The sequence below is a fragment of the Schistocerca piceifrons genome, chromosome 10 (assembly GCF_021461385.2).
Source record: "Schistocerca piceifrons isolate TAMUIC-IGC-003096 chromosome 10, iqSchPice1.1, whole genome shotgun sequence".
Taxonomy (NCBI): Eukaryota; Metazoa; Arthropoda; class Insecta; order Orthoptera; family Acrididae; genus Schistocerca; species Schistocerca piceifrons.
In genome coordinates this window covers 117,210,868-117,233,793 of record NC_060147.1, presented here as the reverse complement: position 1 = coordinate 117,233,793, position 22,926 = coordinate 117,210,868, and the positions used below count along the sequence as shown (strand labels likewise).

The 22,926-nt window shown below is 44.3% G+C and overlaps 1 protein-coding gene across 1 annotated transcript in view; it reads left to right on the top strand.

Annotated features, from left to right (window-relative positions):
* Positions 1 to 3,452: 3,452 nt before the first annotated feature.
* Positions 3,453 to 22,926, top strand: part of LOC124718738 — a 66,039-nt gene continuing 46,565 nt past the window's right edge. The window contains exon 1 of the mRNA XM_047244354.1: positions 3,453 to 3,496. Coding sequence (XP_047100310.1) covers positions 3,453 to 3,496 — 44 coding nt within the window. The remainder of the gene's footprint in view (positions 3,497 to 22,926) is intronic.

Genomic DNA, 22,926 nt, shown 5'->3' with positions numbered 1-22,926 from the left:
AATCGTTTGCTTTGTTTAAATGAAGAGCTTTTACTTTGACGTAAGATTATCTTAGAACGAGGACTGTGCCACAGGCTATTTTCCTACGTTAAAAATAACGTTCGGATTGTTATACTGATTGATTATAACATTTAAATGGCATTTACTGTCAATATTCTCAACTATCTTATTTTGACGTAATTGAAGCTTAAAAATCATTAAATAGCAAGAACTGGTCAGATGACCGAAGACTTATTGCCTGATGCTCCGGTGACGTCACAGATTAAGAACAAGACTAAGTTTACCTGTAATAGAAGTGTTAGGCGAAGTTACGAGGTTTTTACGCGTTTTATTTGCAGAATGTTTAGATATTTAATGATGGAAAACGCAATTACAACTTTCAAATAACAGTACAAAGGAGTTTTGTGAAAGCTGATATGGAAGCCATGCGGAAATTAACGCGTTTTTGTTGTACGAGGGATATTCTTTTCCCCTTCCCTGCAGCGTCATTAAACACTCTCGGAGCTAAGGAACTGTAGAACTTTTCCAAATGTGTCCGTATATTTTAACTAGATTGTCGACAATCAGTCGTGAACTATGATCCAAAGCATAATAAAATTATTGTTGGCAAAAGTTAGTGCCGATTTTCTCTGCAAAATACTCTCAGCAGAGATACTGATCATTGGGTAGCGCATCCGACTGCAAATAAGGGGTCACGTGCTCGATTCTGGAAGGGTCAGTCTTAAAAGTTTTACAGAAAAAAAGGAAAATCGTGTTAGCAAGAACTGATTCTCGCGGTTCGTTCGCTTGTGGGATGTATTATTTATAGCTACACATTGGTCTTTGTAGCAAGTGGATAGATTGTGGCGTTATGTGACTAACGTAGCCTTTGAATTTCATTTCCGTTTATGTGAAAGAATATGGAAATTAAGAAAGCATGTTAAGAGCATAAAATGACGTAATCAATTGTTTACGACAAATTCTAGAAAACAGTTAAATACCCCATCAAGAATGGTGAGCACTTAGTAGCTATTGTAATTATTAACACTAACGCTGTTTACAAATTTTCGTTTCGGCACTATGTTTGATCTCTAGCAAAAAACTTACTATGGACGACTAAAAGTCTTTAACTAACTTTCTGTTTAACATACGTATCCGGTTTTAGGATCAAACGTCCCGCCAAACATAACGTAGAATCTGGTTTTTCTGTTTTTGGACCTGCTACCAATCACTAAATTTATGACATTGACATCAGTTGTCGCTTTCTGATAAGTTTCGAACAAAACATTTATCGTGCGATAGTTGCGCAACATTGGTGAGACACCTTCCTTTGGTGGTGTCAGTGCAATTTGAGACAACTTTCGCGTAAAGTTTACGTTTCGGTGCAATACGAAAAGTTGTTATTGATTAGCTGTATAGTTTTGTGGAACACCGTCTATAGACGTTTAAACTTTTTACCCTGTCAGCCCTATAAAGGGTATTTCATAGAGTGTTGGCGCGCCTTTCGCGATTTGTGCTTCGGGATGGCGACTTCGCGAAGCGCCGCTCCACGCAGGTGATGAAACGGTAGCAGGTGTGTTGTAGCTTGGGGAACACATCTGCCTATGTTGAGACAGCTCAAATGTTTTAGCCACGGTGGAGTGAACTCTGAGAAAATCCCCTAGTTAGTGTTTCCATATTCGCGGGATGTCGCGATTTTTTGGGGTGTCATGAGCCATCACACGGAGTCTGGTTCCTCCCTGGATAAATTAATGTGGACAGCGAGACTGGGTTTTCTGTTATTTCGTCTGGCCGAATGTGGCGTAAACTACAAATACTTGCAACGCGGCGACCGAATTTCCCCAGGTGGGGATCGTCATCCATCAATATCACACGATCATTTCACTTCAATGTAAAATAATAAGACTGTAGTCCTGCTCACAATTCTTTCTTAAGTTTTAGTAATCCAACTTAGGATTAGTAAAAGCACCGGGTGATCAAATAGTCAGTATAAATTTGAAAACTTAATAAACCACGGAATAATGTAGATAGAGGGGTAAAAATTGACATGCTTGGAATGACATGGGGTTTTTATTAGAACAAAAAAAAAAAAATTTGTTGCTGGACGCGTGAAAGATCTCTTGCGCGCGTCGTTTGGTGGTGATCGTGTGCTCAGCCGCCACTTTCGCCACGCTTGGCCTCCCAGGTGCCCAGACCTCAGTCCGTGCGATTATTGGCTTTGGGGTTACCTGAAGTCTGAAGTGTGTCGTGATCGACCGACGTCTCCAGGGATGCTGAAAGAGAACATCCGACGCCAATGCCTCACCATAACTCCGGACATGCTTTCACGTCATACCTCGTCTACAGCTATTGTTGAGCAATGATGGTGGACATATTGAGCATTTCCTGTAAAGCTCATCATCTGTAAAGGATGAGCCAGACAATAGGAGATTTTACTTTATTATATGAGCCTCCAACTAGTAACTTCATTACTCCATTACGGCCAAGCCACGGCCGGCAGTGTTAGCTGCCTGTAAATTCTTTCGTCTCACGGTCTAGTAACAGGAAGTCAGCACCGAGAAAGGGCACCTTGTTCACGCGCCTCTCTCGTGTGCTGACGAGGTAACGCCGTCCCAGGCGTCGCTTAGCAGGCAACGCTCTGGAAAGAACCATGCCGCCCGCACGGTTTGCTCGGTCCTGACCAATCAGGGTGGAGGAAGCCACGTGGTGCGTCGAACATACCCGGCCGCCCGTCGCCGGGCCCGCTCTCTTGTATTCTTGCTCACCCGCGAGTCGGATGCGCGTCCTGTAGCACTGAACATCTCCCGCTTCTCCCGGTGCTACGGCACTGTGGACTTAGTTTTGGCAGACAACCACTTTCGGTAGCTTTGCCGAACAATGTTCGGCAAATTGTAAGCTCTGGCTCACCCTCACCTCCCTAGGCCTTTGTAGCCCCTTTTCATCATGCTTTACCCAATAAATGGCCTTTCTCTAAAAATTACTCTATTATTCCATAACGCCCACCGCCTGCCCATACCCGCCATCCTGTACAATTGGTGTCAGAAGTTTGGATCCGTTCCCGTAGTGACTTTGTCGCTACACTAAATTTCTCCCGGCAAGACGCCGTACACTTCGCGCATGGAATGCGCCAACCGGCCGCCACGTTTGCTCCACGTGGGCCGTGGCTGCTCCACTAAACACGCACAGGGCGCGCGCTGCAGCGAGGCAGCCCACGCTAGTCAGCCACGTGAGCTGGACGCCGCCGCGCTGACCGCTGCTTGAGTTGGAGGGGCCTGCGCTGCGCGACGGGGCCAGGGCGCCGTCATCCGCCGTCGCCGAGCCGCCCACCGTCGCCCGCCGCTGTCAACGACGCGCCAGGGGCCTGCCGCCATCGCCGACCGGCCGAGCCAGCGCCGTCCGCCGCCAACACATTTGCCGCCGCCCACGGGTCCGGACGCCGCCGCCCGCCGACCACCGCTCGCCGCCACTGCACCATGCCGTCGCCGCCACCAATGCGTCGCACCATCGCCATCACCATGTAAGTCGCCGCGATGCTTACAACTATATCTTCGACGATCTTCCGCCGCTGGATTGAGAATCTTTGTGGCCGTCCTTTTTTTGTAACAATCATTACTTTTTTCTGGTCACTAGCGTCCCATAAAATTGTAAACATGCCGATGGGAACACGAGCGACGGAACGGGATACCCCCGTAGAGGCACCTGCCTCGCAAGACCCGCTCGAGGCCATAAATGCACAAATGCGCCAGTTACTCGCACAAAATCAGGAGCTACTTGAGCAAAACCGCGTCTTGAAACAGACGCTGGAAGCTAGTGCGCGAACTTCCATACCTGTGGCTAGCTCCGCCCCTGCAACTAACACTAATTCTGTCTCTAATACAAACGCCACAATTTCTGCTAACATGGCGACTGTAAGCAATTTTCCTGCGGCTGATTTCATTCCCACCTTTTCTGGGAAGTCCCACGAAAATGTGGCTATGTTCTTACAAAATATTCGTGATGTGGGTCGCACGTGTGCCTGGCCGGATGATCTATTGGTCAATGTAGCCAGACTCAAGTTGACAGGGGAAGCACGAATGTTCATAGAAACGGTGGACGAATTGCGTGACACGCATGAATTTGAAGTATTGGCCCGCGGATTGACTACACGTTATTCCGATACCAGAGGTACCGCATATTACAGAGATCAGTTATCAACCCTTAGGCAGAAGCCTAACGAGGATTTTGATGCCTTTGCAGATCGCATACGAGCAGTGTCTTGTCGTACCTATAAGCTAGGTGAAAATGCCAGTGAAAACAGAATTTTGCGCTCAGAAGCGGAAGCGCGTGCAATTGATGCATTTGTTCGCGGTATTGACCCCCGCATCGGAGGAGAAGTCAAAGCGGCCTCCCCCACTTCTCTGTTTGAAGCTGTTCGTTTGGCAATGTTACGCGAAGAGGTACTGCGTTTTTGTGCTGCCGCACCGCGCCCAACGGACCCAGTACCGGTCCCAGCAAAAGAAGTACTTTGTCAGCGTTGTGGGAAGCCCAACCATACGGCAATGCGCTGTCGCGCGCCGTATTGCACTATTTGCCAGACAGTAGGTCATGCTAATAATGTTTGCCCCACAAAGTCACCATTTTCTAATCAGATGCGCGGCCACCGCCGCAACGCGTGGTCGAATCAGGGAAACGCTTGGGGGGCAGGTTCCGCCACTCACCCGCGCCCCCGACAGAAATAATACACCCGGTTAGGACCGAAAAATGTAAAGAGGTGGAACACGTTAGTCTATTTGGCGTACTCGGGAACAAATCAGTTAGAATTTTAGTTGATACTGGTGCTCAAGTTAGTGTATTGTTTGTGGAGAAAAATGATCGAAGGGTGTTACAGCCACCCCGGTACAATATCAGTGGCCTTGGAGAGGAAGTAATTGTCCCTGCAGGTTCGTGTGTGGTGAATCTGCAAATAGACGGTGGTAAATACAGTCAGAGGATGGAGGTAGTGAGGCTAAAGAAGGGTGAATTTGACATCATACTAGGGAATGACTTCCTGCACCGTTATCAGGGGATAGTGGACTATCGAACGCGAACTGTGCAGTTCGGCGAAGCAATTCACCGATTTGGCAGTGCGCACCCCCGTCAGACGCGAGGGAGCTGCGAAAGGCGCCGTTCACAGTTTCCCATAAAACCGCAGATGTGGGCGATAAAAACCACTAACCCTGTGAGGATAAAAGGCGGAAGTGGAAAGATTCTCTGGATAGATGTCAAAAATCAAGAACGCCCCAAGACAGACATTCTGGTTGACCCGCTCACCCAGAATGATGTTTTAGATCGTCAGTCAGTACATATAAAGAAAAGTATCTGCCGACCGGAGAGGAGACAGAAGGGTTTTGCGATACCAGTAAGTATAGATAATTTTGGTGTAGAAGATGTTGTGATACCGAAGGGTACTATTGTTGCCAGTGGCCAGGAAATTTTTGAGGAAATAAGAGGAGCTGAGAAGCAGCGAAATAAAGATAAGAAAGGAAGGAGAAGAAAGAAATGTTCAGTTAGAGAAGTGCGATATGTCGCGTCGACGATAAGGAGTCAGTTAGCGGAGAAGTTAGGTCATTTAAATAGTGAGGAGAAAAGGATGTTGCAGCCCGTATTAGAGGAATTTTCGTGGTTGAAGAGAGGCAGTTTCTACCGGCTACGGATTTGGTTCAGCACGAAATTCCGACCGGAGAAGCCGGGCCTATTGCGCCAGTAGTTGCACCCAAAAAAGCAAGAAAGAAGGTAATACAACCGCCTAGACAGCAACGTAGATATGCTCTAAGGTCAAACCCCTATGATTTGCGTTCCTGAAAGTAGGTCTGGAATGGTATGTAAACAGTTGGCAAAGTCCTGCATGCAGCAAGAGAATTAATTGACGGAAAACACCGTAGTTACTATACATTTAATTAAATTGTGCATGTTAGTTATAAGTAGACATAAGAATTGGCAACTGTTGGTAACTGGTAATAGAATTTATGACGTCACATGTTAATGGAAGTGACTGAAGTTATGTGATCATTTTGTCTTGTCATTTAACGTCTCCAGTCATGTTATCGTAGCAGTCGAGAATTAAAACCACAAACATTCTTTAATCATGGAATTAAGGGGAAAGTTGTCCTTGTCAAAAGAACACGTAGAGAAAGAATCAGTTAATCTTGTATATTTCAAAGAGATTCACATTTCACTTGTTAATTTAGTGAATAGTGCACGAACACAGGTATTAAAGCTTTACCATAAAAACATGATACTAATACGCCTTCGTAACTGCCAGTAGATCAGTGACTACATGCAGCCGTCTACCTGTACTTTGAAAGACGCCCTATTACATGTATGTTTTGCAAAATGATCACACAACGATAATAACAAGAATAAATACGTCCAAGTTAAACAACAAATAGGCTACTCTAAAGTAAAAGGAGTCTTCCTGAAGTGCTATTTTATTGTTTTCATGATGCGATGTTGAACAGACAACAAGGTAAGTCTTTTGGTACCACGTATTTCTGTATATTAAATGCCACGGAAGGAGTGCGTAAATACCTCCACTGTTGTCTACAGCTGTTCACATGCGCCGAGTCCCGCCCCTCCCTGTCAGCTGGCGACGCGGCCCCCCTTCCCTCCCCATCCACCGGCCTGCCGAGAGAGCGGCCATTGCAGTTCCCCCTTCCCCACCCACCACCTCTGTCCTTGATGCGTGCAGCATCTGCACCTCTCCCCTCGCCCCCTCCTCTTCACCCGCCCTTCACCCAGCAGGCCGCGTGCCTCAGCCACGCTACACATTCCTACATTCGTACGTTGCAGTTTAAACAGCAAACCTAAAGGGATGGTTATAAAAATAAAATCACCAGCTTAATATTGCCCTACAGATTTTACTAGTCTGATCTAAAGATGGGGATCTATTTGTATTGTCGGAGAGAGAACTTTTTCCTGGTACGCATTGTCTAAACCATCAGGATTAGAAAACATTGGAATTTCAGATCGATCTCCGGCTATGTTGTATTACCACCACGGTTAATAAACGGATCTATATGGTGTCAAGGAAGCCGGCACTTGCCGCTATATCTGTCCTGTAAACGACCGCTGTGTGGGAAACGCGTTAGCCAAGGAGTTTGGTTTGGAATGCCATCGCAAAATACAGTTTATCTAGAAGCCTAACACCTGCCAGTTACCTAAATTTTAGAAGAACAGAGTGTTTAAATAAAATAATTGGAAGCCGATAGTTTTGTGACCTCTAGCGATTGAAGTTATTAGAGTCCTTTAGAAAAGAACATCCTCCATGCAGAACTGTCGTGGACAACATAATTCTGGAAGGAAATTTCGTGACTGTACCGAGAGACTAAACTCCACGCGTAGCAAGAGGACGGACCCAGCGTGAACGCCAGTTCTGCCGCCCAGCCAGTGAAACCGGACGCAGCCGTACTGTCAGCTGTGCTGTCAGCAACTTACAATCTCACGAGCTCGACGCGTGTCGCACCTTAGCACCTCAAGCTGCACTGAATCTCAACACAGAAATACTTAACCACGATATAACTAACCCTATGAATAACTTTATGCACATTTTCAATAGTCAGGAACTTACTTTGCTCCCTACACACTTTTTATATGACAAATGAACTCTAATTTTATTAAAAACCTAAGCACCGGCAGGTAAGTCATATCGACGTCTTCCGAGATGCAACTAGCTTCGTCGAGCCACCAATATTGATTATATGGAAGCAGGTAAGTGAGAGAATTAACAAAAGGAACAACAATCATATCCTTGAACGATTGACTGGGTGACTGATAATCACAAATATTTGCAAAAACAAATCAACACAGCAAACAGCATATCACATGTTTAATAATTATTGGTCTGTTCATTGAAGGAGACATAAAATCATTTTTCATCAGAATCTTGTTACAGGAAGTATTAACGTGACATTACACTATTCCACAGCATTACACATAACATTGCCATGACTTAACGACAGTTTTCTTCTAGGTAAAAGTACCAAAGCCTATTAGTTGGTATGAAGACACAAACGAGAGCATAAAGGAATACCAAGGGATGCTTACATTCATTTTGCTACGAAATGTAACTGGAGAGTAAGGAAGTTTTGTTTGAAGGAAATAATATTTTAAACTTTTGCTTTTGTTACGGTTTTGCCACCGCTTATATCACTATGACGAGTTGCCAATTACTTATGTCAAATTGCTTGTGTCTAATTGATTACGTCCAATTACTTATGTCTAATTACTTGTGTCCAATTACTTAAGTCCATGTATTATTGTTGTTCATTTTGACTGTTTTATTACTACCTATTTAGAGAATTTTGCTAAAGTTTTGCCAGCACCAGTAATTTAGTATTTGTATCAACCTAGTGTTTCCATGTGTCGCTGTGTTACTATATTGATGAGGATAGTCATTTTGTAGGATTTCAAGTATGCTAGAGTAAGTTCCCGAGTACTGCCAATTATTTGTTTAATAATAATGATGTCTTAGGTAATAAATTGTTTTGGAAGGGTAATTTAGGATGTAACCATGCTTTATTTTCATTTGTATCTGAATGTTTATCTGGAGGGATATACCACATGCCTGCCGCCGTGAGAGGTAACGTAAACAGAGTGAATCGCACCCACAGAACGAGCAAGCTTTGGCTATATACCTAGTCTGTTGGATGGACAAGAGAACCACCCGCGAGGGCACGTACCTTACGTGACGCGGCTGGCACCCGCGCGGTCCCTTAGCTGTCTGTGTCGTTTCTTCACTTTTCAGTTTCGCGACACAGTCCATCCTACCCACTTTCATCTTTCCACTATCAACAGAACAACCCTTGAAGAGTCATGCTCCACCCGCAAGGGCACGTACCTGACGTGACGCGGCTGGCACCCGCGCGGTCCCTTAGCTGTCTGTGTCGTTTCTTCACTTTTCTGTTTCGCGACATAGTCCGTTCTACCCACTTTCATCTTTCCACTATCAACAGAACAACCCTTGAAGAGTCATACACCACCCGCAAGGGCACGTACCTTACGTGACGCGGCTGGCTCCCGCGCGGTCCCTTAGCTGTCTGTGTCGTTTCTTCACTTTTCAGTTTCGCGACATAGTCCATCCTACCCACTTTCATCTTTCCTCTCTCAACACAACACATGAAGAGTCATGCTCCACCCGCAAGGGCACGTACCTTACGTGACGCGGCTGGCACCCGCGCGGTCCCTTAGCTGTCTGTGTCGTTCCTTCACTTTTCCGTTTCGCGGCATAGTCCGTTCTACCCACTTTGATCTGTCAACTTTCAACAGACACAATACTATTCAGCCCAGACTTTGATCTTCCATCTCGAAGAAGAGTTCACGAGAACAGTGTTCCGTGCTCTCTGACGACAGCTGATCAGGCAACGTCAGACGCGAACCGCGTCTAGCCCGCAGCTAAACGCCAGTAAGCGGAAATCTCTGTTCAAAACCTTGAGCCTTCTTTGTTTTCCCGTTGTATTTTCCGAAGGAATACCGACTATTGAAGTAGTAGCATTTAACTGTATGACGTGTCCCAGGACACTGCGATACAAGCAAGGATAGACGGAGTTTTAAGCAACCAGCTGTGCCCGAGGAGGCCAGCACCATGGAGTTATAGAGACGGCGAGTTTAGTCGCAAAATGTTGAGAGGATGAAGACGGCGAATTTGGTCGCAAAGTTAGTCGCAAGATGTTGAGAGGATAAAGACGGTGAATTTTGTCGCACAGTAAAGTTTTGTTTTAAGTGAGAGCAGTCGTGTTTTAGGAAGAAGTAAGTAGCAGCTATCTTGGAGTCGCAGAATTGTCATATACACAGTTAAGTAGGCGATAACGTCGTGTAAACGATGCGCCTTGCACTGTACCTTCATAAAGGGAAAGTCCTTCAGAAGTTACGCTCAGTTTAGTCTTCTCTAATTCAACTCCTTACACTTTCTGTTCCCATTATGGAAATCTCTAGATTCTTGTCGAGTTTTGTTTTTCTCCTCTTGTTAGCAACAGCGTTGACATCCTACGACACAATCTATGTCCCACATGCACCAAACTGGTGTCACTTTTCTTCGTCACTCTCACTTAACGGCGTGCAGCAAATATATTGAGTGACGAGAAAATTCTTCTCAAAATGTGAATGTTATTACACGTAGAGGGTCAGCCCAAAGAGGCACTTAACTTTCTTTGTTTATCGATATGGAATATGCAGTAAATTTAATATGATATTTGAGTGCTTCGTTTTTATATTTTCATGTTTGTGTAAGAATTATGTTTGGGCTCAAATGGATTTCATAGGAACTTGGTTACGAACCAACTTACTGATGCATAATGTAATTTTAAACTGAACTCACTGTAACAGCTCATCTAGCTTTATGTCACGCGTAATCCCACTTCTATTTTGTTGCATTTGACAGTCGGCATTTGACAGTCATAGACCCCTCAGCTGCCGCGTGCAGCCCTGACGACGCGCTGGCTTTTGAAGTTATCTGCCGCGCGCCTTTCTGACGTAGCCTCCGCGCAGGTCTTTAGCAAACGGTTCCCGTTGGAACACCACTTATAACCTTTCATGCCACCACGCCTTACTTAGTATTCGCACCCCCTTTAATTATGTTTTTTATACCTGAAAGCTCATTCATGATTCCCTTGTCAGCTAACGCTCAAGTTTTACCTAAAAAATCAAATAATCACATCCTAACGTCAATTGATGATTTGCTAAAAAAATGAAAAAAGGACAAATTTCTTACGTTCGCCTGTTGGCACACTTAAATGAATGGCAAACACTCGCAAATTAAACCAAACAAAAAAGAGAAAACAAGAACCTATCAGGCATGTGCCCTCCCTTAGTTTTAAGAGTGAAACTGAGATATCAGTTAATGTGGAAAAACTAGCGTAGTGTAGTGAAGTGTTTCCTTAGTAATAACTCCCTTTTCAACTGTGTTTTGAAACGTGTGAATCTCCCCTCATACTCCCCCTGCGCTGAGTTCCAGTGCACGGACCTGGCCACGGCCACGCCCCCTTCCCGCCGACAGCCTGCGCGCTGCACGCTGAGGACAACACACCACACCGCCTCGCGCCAGGCGCCCCCGCCGTGACTCATCAGTGGTGATGTGTTTAAATTTTCAACTTATTCCAACAAAAGCAAAAAAAAAAGACATTTTTACCTCAACTTATCAACAAGAACACTTGACATGTTTATCTAATTCACACTGCTAGGTTTTGTTCTAATTTTGTTTTGATGTTTTATGATGTTTTGATGTTTTATGATGTTTTGATGTTTTATGATGATTATTGTATACACCCAATATTGTTGACATGTGTAAGTTCCTTTGCGACCCCTAGGAGGTCTTCAGAGTCTCTATATCCTCCCGTAGGTTAAGACCCCTGCCGTCTTCCGTGAGGGCCATTCTTAACCAAGTAATGTTTACTTTGTTTTGCAAGCTAAATTTGTTTACATTTAAATGCTAATTACATTGAGCGAATTCACATACGTTCTCCGCTCCCACGGAAGGGGGAGGAATGTAAAGGATGAGCCAGACAATAGGAGATTTTACTTTATTATATGAGCCTCCAACTAGTAACTTCATTACTCCATTACGGCCAAGCCACGGCCGGCAGTGTTAGCTGCCTGTAAATTCTTTCGTCTCACGGTCTAGTAACAGGAAGTCAGCACCGAGAAAGGGCACCTTGTTCACGCGCCTCTCTCGTGTGCTGACGAGGTAACGCCGTCCCAGGCGTCGCTTAGCAGGCAACGCTCTGGAAAGAACCATGCCGCCCGCACGGTTTGCTCGGTCCTGACCAATCAGGGTGGAGGAAGCCACGTGGTGCGTCGAACATACCCGGCCGCCCGTCGCCGGGCCCGCTCTCTTGTATTCTTGCTCACCCGCGAGTCGGATGCGCGTCCTGTAGCACTGAACATCTCCCGCTTCTCCCGGTGCTACGGCACTGTGGACTTAGTTTTGGCAGACAACCACTTTCGGTAGCTTTGCCGAACAATGTTCGGCAAATTGTAAGCTCTGGCTCACCCTCACCTCCCTAGGCCTTTGTAGCCCCTTTTCATCATGCTTTACCCAATAAATGGCCTTTCTCTAAAAATTACTCTATTATTCCATAACGCCCACCGCCTGCCCATACCCGCCATCCTGTACACATCTTTGCTTTGTCTTACTTTGTTATGCTAATTATTGCTATTCTGATCAGATGAAGCGCCATCTGTCGGACATTTTTTTAACTTTTGTATTTTTTGGTTCTAATAAAAATCCCGTGTCATTCCAAGCTTGTGTGTCAATTTGTACACCTCTATCTACATTATTCCGTGATTAAATCAGTTTTCAAGTTTATACTGACTTTGATCACCCGGTATATCAAAATTGCGTTCAAGACTTATCACAGTGCCAAAATAATGGGCCACCACATTTTATAGCATTTTTGCAGTATGTTTCCAAGGAATGCAACATCAGACTTTCTATTTGTCGTAACTTGGATGAGCTTAATCATTCCATCAGTTTCATCTGTAATCAAGTAGTTTTCTCTTGTTAGACCAGACTATTCACACACTGAGTGGGGTGCAGACCATTCACGAGTGAGAAATGAATGGTACGGTGTCAACCGCGGCATTGTTGAACATGACTGCATTGCTTCACAACTCTACCGACGTCAGTAGTGTTGGGGGGGGGGTTGGATGGAGAGGGAGGGGAGACGCCCGAGGAGAATAATGAAGGCGGTGGGAGGGGGGGGGGGTGAGGGAGGTGGAGAGCTACTCTAAACGCTGTTTCGGCTCTTTTCCTTCTTCGTCTGGCCAGAATATTTGTGTGTGTGTATTACGGTGCGTTGCTGGGACGCAATGACGGAACTGGGGCACATAAAACAAAAGGCCCGAAACAAATCTCTGCAAGAATTTGCCTCTGCCGTCGTTGCGGGCAGCGACTGCCATAGTCTAGTCCAGAATACAAGTGTGTGTGTGGGGGGGGGGGGGGGAGATGGGGGGGAGGAGGAGGAGGAGATGAAGCATAGGGTTTGGGGAGGGGGTAGTAATGGAGGGGAAGTGTGGTTGGAATCTGGCGAAATGCGAGGAGTGGGGGGTGGGGAGGGGGATTAGTATTGCGGGTGCTGCGTGGCCCCGTGCCCAGCTGCTAATATGTACCGCAGTATGGCGCCTGGCGGGGGGGGGGGGGGGTCACTTAACATAGGGCCGTCAGATCTGGAGGGCGATACAACGCAGCTCCGTGCCTTACTGGGCTGGGCTGTCGGCCATGATTTTTTTTGTGTTGTGCTGTGCCACACACAGTGTCTGCGCCTCGACGGCGCGGCGCGCACATACGCAATGCAGAGAGACCAGAGCCTCCCTATAATCTGGGCGCCGAGCTGCTGCCGCCGCTCCCCCACCCGCTGTCAGACGGCCTGCCAGCCACTTTTAGGTCCGGGGCCTTTGGCAGAAGACTCTGCGCTAGTCGGCACGCCGTTCTCCGCTCTGCCCTGGCCCCGCCTTCATTTAAATGAGAGATGGCCGGCGATGCGATCCGCGGCGCCGCCCGCTTCCCTACCCGCTCTCGCTGGCTGCTTGGCTACAGCTCTCATTGTGAGATGCGAGAGCGCACAACAGCGAGCGTCTTTTGTTGGCGGCGGACGTGGCGCCGCGCCGCGGAGCTGCCGCCAAGCTCCCCCGGCAGTAAACACGCAGTCCAACTGGGCGCGACCGAACCAACTACCCGCCTCCCTGCCTTGTCAAATGGAAAGTGTAGTGAAGAGGCAGATCGGTGTAGCACAAAGCTAGGACAATTCATTACGCCTGTAGTCCGATTAAAATTACTTGATCACTGACGTCTGTTACTTGCCGCTACAGTGTTGCCGCATCGGCTGTCAGCTACCGCTCGATTATAGCCGTCGCTTCAGAAATGCCATTGATGTTTGAAGTGGCCACCGTGGGTATGTCGAAAATGCGACATGCTTTGTCGACTGCTGTGGGAGACTACGCATTTTGTAGTCCTGAATTTGAATTCGTGCCTTACGATAACCACTGCCTCGTGATGTGCAGCATGTCCGAGAAAGCGGCGCTTGATCTGCGGTGGAAATACCATCACGATCGCTTTGTTCACGGTGATTAAGGCTAATCTTTACGAACAAACTCAAGACAAAATATTAAATTTCGGGGCTACAAGCGAACTGTACCATCTCGCTGTTGCTACGCGAGGTGACACGATACCGATAGACCTGTAGTTGTGATTGGAACTCCTGTACAGGTTTAGATGACGCAGTCAGACTCCAGACGAAAAAAAGAGTGATAGAAGAAAGACAACAGCTAATAAAGAAGTCAATACAATGATAAAATGATGCGACATTGGATTAAAATAAAAATAATTACACTGAAACCAAGGAACTTAAAATAAGGGATTCTGATAAAAGTTTTAAAAATAGTCATCCGACGAGATTCGACCCCTGCCACTAAGCAACCCACACTGCAACTTCCCCACTGCGCTACGGAGATCTTTCAGGCTGTGGAGTTATACTTACGCATGCATAGCGCCGGTTGCAACGATCGTCTGCCTTAAAAAAGTTCGGTGTCTTACTGTGTCGTATGAAGTTTAGCTTCTGTAAGCCGATGTCTGTGACGATGGTATTTGAATATGTGAAGCCGAACCTTTTGTTGTGCGAAAAAAAAAAAAATTATATATATATATATATATATATATATATATATATCTCTCCAGACTTCGGCTAGCGGTGTGTACGAAATGCGCATTGCTTTGTTACCATCGTGTGTGTGTGTGTGTGTGTGTGTGTGTGTGTGTGTGTGTGTGTGTGTGTGTGTGCGCGCGCGCGCGCGCGCTGAACTTCGAAACAGAAATAAAAACGGCGGCACCCAGGATTCGGGATCCACACAAAGATTTGTAACTGAACTGACCGTTTGTCGTGGCAGTTTGGCAACGGCGAACAGTTCGGGCGTGACGCTGAACACTATGATTAGATGATTATTGGCGTGATCATCAGCGCCCGTACAAACTTCCAATTTTCACGCAGACCATTTTCTTTTCACAATCCAATCTAGTCACTCTCACAAACGATGATGAAATGATGAGAACAAATACACCCAGTCCCCGGGCAGAGAAAATCCCGCTCTGATTGGAGAAAGACACTTCGAACACACGAAGTGTCAACTACCAAGTAATTTTAATCAGACTACATTGCGGTCTGTCAGCCTTTTCAGCGATGGAATAGGACCATTCCTAGTTAATGACGAAAGCACGACGAAAAAATAAGGAATAAGGAATAACGATACACCATGATATATAGATATACCAATCAATGATCATCTTACGTCTTTGTTGTGTTGTTCGTTGGGCGAACGAGCCTATACAATGTACACAATGCCACAGAATGTACCGTTCGGCTGATGCCAACCTCGCCTGACGCTTAAAGCTCACGCATCCCTCCCATCCCTGCTGAGGAACCAAAATCCAAAATCAAGCGTTTTCTCCAGAGTTATTGAAACTGGTAGAATATTGCTTTGCCATAATGCCAACATCGAAGAGGGTTGTCTCTCAAACGAGCAACGGCGAAGGAACGAAGACCGATACTGTATTGGTGATTTGTAATTTAAGGCCGGCCGGGGTCGCCGAGCGGTTCTACGCTCTACAGTCTGGAACCGCGCGACCGCTACGGTCGCAGGTTGGAATCCTGCCTCGGGCATAGATGTGTGTGATGTCCTTAGGTTAGTTAGGTGTAAGTAGTTCTAAGTTCTAGGGGACTGATGACCTCAGAAGTTAAGTCCCATAGTGCTCACAGCCATTTGAACCATTTTTTGTAATTTAAAATTATGCTGTCAAGACCTCGAAGATATTCCCGATGTATCTTAAGTGAGCAAGTACTCATGGATCCTGTACTAATGCACAGTAAATTATTTCAAAATAGTAATCCAAAACCAATGAAACATCGAATCAAAGATGAAACTACAAACAATTTTTCAAAAACAAAAATAGTCATTTTATACTCACACAACCTTTTTCACTTTATTTTGAAAGCAGCCAGTCTACTCATTAAAAGGTACAAGCTTACGTTAGAGGTCTAACACAATGAACCAAGTACACCACAAAATTATAAATGAAAAAAGATTTCGCATATTTGTTGAAGCCATATTGTTTGACGTAGTGTCACAGGGCTTTGCACACACAAATACATAAACACAAAAAAATTTTGGCATTACAAGTGCGCTGTATGTGCCCCACAAACAATGATTCTGCTGATATGAAATCGATAATGAACTACTACTCATGTACGACACAACATGTAAGTATCAATCAATTTAAACGTACTGTTGACGCTAGCTCGCAGTTCTGGTAGGTTTGTTGGTGAAGGAGGCACAAACAATGAATCTTTCACAGACGTGTGAAGACCGTGATGTGAATTTGTGACCGTGAATCCCACTACAACCGAACCATCGGTTTCTCAAGTTCCTGTTTAAGAATTCACGAACGTTATTACGGAAGTGGGGTGGGGCACCGTCCTCTTAGTAGATGAAGTCCTCAATGTCGGTCTCCAGTTGTGGCTCGATCCCATTTTCCAACATGTCCAGATACACTTCTCCTGTAACTGTGTTTTCGCAGAAACATCCGTAAACTTTACACGTCAGACTGCACAGAATACAGCTTTTGGTGAATCTCTAATTTGGTACAATAGAGCTTGGACATTATCTGTCCCCCGGATTCCCATATTCTGTCTCTTCATTGCGTCATTCGTCTTCGTCACTGAAGATAAGTTTCTCACAAAACCCATCCCGTTCCGTAAGCTGTTGCAACTGTGCCGAAATTTCAAATTGTCTAATTTCGTCATCGAGAGTCAGGAGTTTGTAGCCACTGCAAGTGGTAAGACTTCGGTTTCAGTAGTTTACTTATCTTCCAACCGGTTGATTGTGGCATGTCCAGCGCCCCGTTTTCTCCGTCCATCAAGTTGTGTGCGCTACTTGTGATATTCGCTCGCACCCGATCAACCGCTTCTTCATTCAACTGCAGGCCCACCCGTCCAATTTCACCTTGCAGGGGCATCCTGAAGCTTTGAACTGCGCATATCATCGCCGAGTGGAGTTGGCAGTTGGTTGTATACCTTTGCCAAACTTCGTTGTGAAGTGTCGTTGCACTGTTACGGCAGACAGATTTTAATGTATTTCAAGCACAACGTACGCTTTCCTTTCGCCTGTCGCCAGCTTGCCCATCTGCTCACTGCTGCAATCTCGTGGCACGAATCTGAAGTGATGTTGCAACAATACGACGCGAATTTTTCTGTAAGAGACTTGAGTTTTGTGACAGTACGTCAATGTAGTTACGATGAATTTATGGAATCACTCCAGTCATTTATAATAACCTTGTATGGAAGTTGAGGTGTGTATCTATAAGGCAGCGCAATTCAGCGGCTTCTAACTTATTTTACACAATTTCGAAACTTTTCGCAGCTCTCTCCTCCACACCCCTACAAAATGAAAGGGAAAAAAGTTTACCCTTACTACCATTTCACTGTTCATGCATTAGAGCTGCCAGATCAGGCATGACGTTTTAACTTATTACTTCAGTGCTAACTTTATTCGCATCACATTTCGCCAACAGTATTCACACATCTCACCGAATGTACGTGCACAATTACATCACTGTGTGATAGATCAGGAGACATGTCACGAACACTGAAATGTGCAAACGTTTTTAATTGTTTTATATACGGAAGTTCGATTTTTAAAGATTTAAAGAACACAGGATATGGGACTACTGGCAAATACAGAAATAATTAAGAAATTTAGCAGTCACTTTTTTACAGCTTTTTTCACGACGTTTTGAATGCCGCTGCTGCCTTTTTCAGTAACTTGTACGTTAGCGAAACTGTGTACAAGTGATACTAAAACAATATGCGCTGGAAGTTAGAGGAAAATGAAAGCTACTGCGTACGAAGTGACGCCCATAAAAGCGTCAGACTTAAAGATGTGTTGATGGTCGAAAGCACGAAATGTATGTTGTCATAAATAAGCTATACAGAAAGTAGGTGGCTCCAGTATTTCTCCAGTTAACTGAATATGGAGCCATGGAGCTCAATGTTCTCATACATAATTACAGAATATTTTAAACATAGCTGCACAACAGCAACGGTTTCTCGTAATAAAATTATAAACAGCCGACCAGTTGCAATGGATAAAGAAATTCTTTACCTAGATTTCGACATAAATAAATTTGTCTTGTTCAGAAGACATTAGTAAGGCGATGGTACTTTTGTCCTTACTAATGTAAAATTGCTACCTTCTGAAGAAGACAAATTTATATTTGTCGAAACCTAGGTAAAGAGTTTCTTTATCCATTGCAACTGGTCGGCTGTTTATAATTTTATTATAATTACAGAACCAGTTTTCAATCCCCTCCTACTCCCAACTGCTTCGATTAAAAGGCAATACAGTTATGAAGCAAAGTGTAAAACCATACGTAGCTATGATAAATTTGCCATTACTGTCGTACTGAAGGGATTTCTAAGACTTTCAGATAGGCTTTTATAAACATCTCTAGGCGTAACGAAGCAGAATTAACACAATCTTTCTGACCCAAATCAAAAAAATACTTTTTTCCTTTTCCTGCTTGTAGTAGGTTCTGGAAACATATGTTTAATAAAATGATAATGGAGGTGACAGGTGCAGTATTTTTTTATTTCGTTAAAACTGAAATGTATGCAATCTCCGTTTCTATTTTACCCTGATAGTCGATTTAACGTTGTTCGTCTAATAACTGTTCGAGCAATTTGTAACTGCCTCATTTTATATCGCTCGGCGTAGAGCCTCTACGGAAGTCGCCTCGCAACTCTCGCTCTCTTCTGGGAGTCTGCAGTTTGTTAGGACACTCGCTCAAGCGTTTGAACTATACTCGGACATGCGACACAAAATTATTGAGCTGTGAAACGCATCAGTCGGAGTCAGCTGATTCTTGTGTGGCAAGGAATGAACTGTTCTCATCTTTTATTACGTAACACGTTACCACGCTAAGTGCACAACCGTTTGAAACTTTCAAATCCGAACCTCTCTGTACTTTAACGTTGGAATTTTTTTCCGTTTGAGGTTTATCGGAAATTTTTGAGCTCTGCTTATACCCCTGTACGTATTTACATCAAAACAACTAGGGTCACCTCTGTACTGTAAACACTATCACGAACGACATTCTGATTCGTAGTGCGAGCTTAAATGCAGGGTGGGACAAATAAAAGTGGCCAGGACGAGTGACTGAATTCGGCGCCTTACACTGCCAATATATCTTACACCATTTGTGACAACTAGCGGAGGAGGTAAAGGCAGTTATTTCCAACAGGATGGAGCAACTGTCCATACAGCCGGCTGAAACTCGCAGCACATTTACACAATCTTCACGCCTGACAGTTGTTAGGAGAGGTGAGTCTGATCGCGGTCCTAGCTGGCCACCCTGGTCACCTGATCTGTCAGTACGCGATTACTTTCTGTGGGACTCAATGTGTATCGCAACAACACTCCTAGTCTTCGAGAACTGCAGCAGAACATGTCGGATGAGACTACAGAAATTCCAGCAGTCATGCTTCGATCCGCCTTCAACAACTTGCTTATCAGGGCGCATAAGTGCCAAGAGATGAATGGCGGCCACTTTCAACATCTGCTGTAGTCAGGTTAGCACTGTATTTCCTTTTCAGCTGCGTTTCGTTGGACCTTGGAACTCTGTTCTCAGGACCATTTATTCGCCCCACCCTCTAATAGAAAGTAACGGATCAAAGCCTTTGGTGAAAACTCTGGGGCAGTTTCAAAATTTGCACTTGCATGATCACAGTCCTTCCTTCATGCAGTCACTTTTCACTCATCTTGCAGTTGTTACTGTATTGGATGTATTACATGTATTTTATTCACTATTTATCCTCTATCAACACTGGAAATACAGCAGACACACTAACGTCGCGAGTCAATACGCAATAGCATTTTATTGCAGTGAGCTACTTTGCAGTACGGACTCGTTGCTTTGGAGCCGATGACGGTGACAATATACAGCCGCTGGTATCTAAAGTGCGACTGACTCGCACCTGTCGCTAGCCTAGTCGTGGGAAGCGCAACTTTTGCTAGTTCGATCGACGGAATATTCGAGCCCATATGACTCTAAATAAACTGTATTAGACATTATTCAATTTTGTTAAAAGTCAGTATGTAGCCCTTTCTTATTAGAAGGAAGGTTGTGTTAAAATCTCAGCCATCTAGCTGAGATACTTTCAGATTTAGAGACATTTACCTAAGACACCAAAAACCGACACTTATAAGATTAAAGTCAGTCAGGATTGATAGCAGTTTGTCTTTTAGTGTAATTAGCAATTACTGAAGTTCAGTAAATGGCAGAACAATTTATTTACATCTTTTATAATTAAAACGTTAATTATTTTCATTTTCGTAACATATAATTCAGAAAGGATTAATATTTATATAATAACTGCTTTGTTGTGTGAATAAAAGAGTGAGTAAGAGTGTATATGTGGGACATACGTAAAGATTCAATATTATCTGATGTTAAACATGACGTAACTATGTCATGGGAAACTACGAAGCAAGCAGATGCAATGAAAGCTGTAATTTCCCTACCTTGCTGATGACGTACGTCCAAGGGTACTTGCTTTTGTAAGAGGGCAGCCAGAATAGCCATTTGCCGAGTAATGAATTTCTAAAGTCATTTTAAGATTAATTTTCTTTTCGTTTGGTTTTGTTAAACATTTTATTAAGATTTGCATGGTGAAGTGACGTAAATTCCTCCGTGAATGTTGATTGGCGTACGACAGTTTTAGCGCGACAAGGACCTCTAAGGATCGTTTTGATTGGCTGGTTATTTTCAACAACCAATCAGTTAAGCATTTCCCGCGCATTGCAAGTAGTTATAGGCCCTGGAAGGAACAGCATCAGTCGGTCGCTAGTCAGCTATCGGACGTGCAGGGTCATGTTGGACGCTTCCGTCTTTATTATATGTAAAATGAAGATATAATTTGTTTCTCGCGTGGCCGTAATGGTAGCTGCATTTACGGACAGTTTTGTGAAGTGTGGAAGTTTTTGGACTGTTTTGTTGGAAAGAGAATCGCGTGTGAACTTTCGGCCTTTGTAAAATTCCGCGTGACATGTTTCATATTCGTCTATGGAATATTTGACGAGCAATTTCTTTATTAGATATCCACTGAAAAAGGACAGAATGTGAAACTCTTCTATTGTAGCACAGTAATGATTGTAAATCGCGTGATAAATCGGGTTGGACCTAAGTACATTCCTGGCTGCCTTTGTGTACTGGGTTGCCTGAACTGTGAGCTGAGGACAGTGTTATTTGTTACGGCAAGTTTTATTTTGAACCTAAACAAATAAAAGAACTTGTAGCAGAATTTTGACATTCTTCTAAAGAGATGAAGCAATCGCCCCCCACCCGAAAATTGTTATAAGCTATTACGGGATACTTTGGTACCAGAATTTACGCGGACCTTGCAAACCTAAGTATTGGCGGTGTTTTTATTCAACGCTGCTTTTAACGCCGTCTGAACAGTATCTACGTGTCCAGAATGAGATTTTCGCTCTGCAGCGGAGTGTGCACTGATATCAAATTTCCCAGCAAATTAAAACTGTGTGCCGGACCGGGACTCGAACTCGGGACCTTTTCCTTTCACGGGCAAGTTCTCTCCAAACTCAGCTACCCAAACACGACTCACGACCCGTCCTCACAGCTTCTATTCTGCCAGGAAATTTCATATCAGCTCACACTCAGGTGCAGAGTGAAAATCTCATTCTGGAAACATTCCCAATGCTGTGGCTAAGCCACGTCTCCGCAATATCCTTTCTTCCAGTAGTGCTAGCTCTGCAAGGTATGCAGAAGAGCTTCTGCTAAGTTTGGAAGGTACAAGACTAGGTACTGGCAGAATTGAAGCTGTGAGGACGGGTGGTGCGTCGCGCTTTGATAGCTCAGATGGTGGAGCACTTGCCCGCGAGAGGTGAAGGTACACTATCAAAAGCTTTTTGGTAATCAATGTATCCGTAGTGTAGCGACCTTTGTTTAGTTTTAGCTTGATATGTCACCTCTGCATCTATTATCAATTGCTCTTTATATCCTCGTACTCCTTTGCAGCAGCCTTTTTGTTCTTCATTTATAATTTTGTTCTGTGTTGTATGTGTCATTAATTTCTGTGTAATGACTGAAGTTAATATTTTGTATATTGTTGGTAGGCATGTTATGGGGCGATATTTTGCTGGGTTTGCTGTGCCTGCTTGATCTTTAGGTTTCAGATAAGTTATTCCATGTGTAAGTGTATCGGGGACTGTGTATGGGTCTGCAATGTAATTGTTAAATAATTTAGTTAGATGTGAATGTGCTGAAGTGAACTTCTTTAGCCAGAAACTTGCTATTTTATCATTTCCAGGGGTTTTCCAATTGTGCATAGAATTAATTGCTCGGGTGACTTCATGTTTCAAGATTATCACTTCAGGCATTTGTGGTATTATCTTGTATGTGTCTGTTTCTGCTTGTATCCACCGTGCATGTCTTATGTTGTACTGGGTTTGACCATATGTTGCTCCAAAAGTGTTCCATGTCTGTCATGTTTGGTGGATTGTCTATTTTAATGTGTGTGTTATCTATTGTCTGGTAAAATTTCTTTTGGTTTGTGGTGAATATTTGGTTTTGTTTCCTTCTATTTTCACTTTTTTTGTATCTTCTAAGTCGTTTGGCCAATGCTTGCAATTTCTGCTTCTTTTCATGTAATTGCTCTGTCGCTTCTTGTTGTGAGATTTTACCTAACCCTTTTCGTTTTTTGTCTGATATTTCATTTATTATAAATTGTGTTAGCTGTCCGATGTCTTTTCTCAGTTTTTCTACGCTGATCTGTAGCCTGTGTTGCCATCCTGGTTTTGTGGGTTTCTTGTGTGTTGGTTGGTTGGTTCTGATCTCTGCCTAATGTGTATATTTAGGGTAGCGAGTGCTCCTAC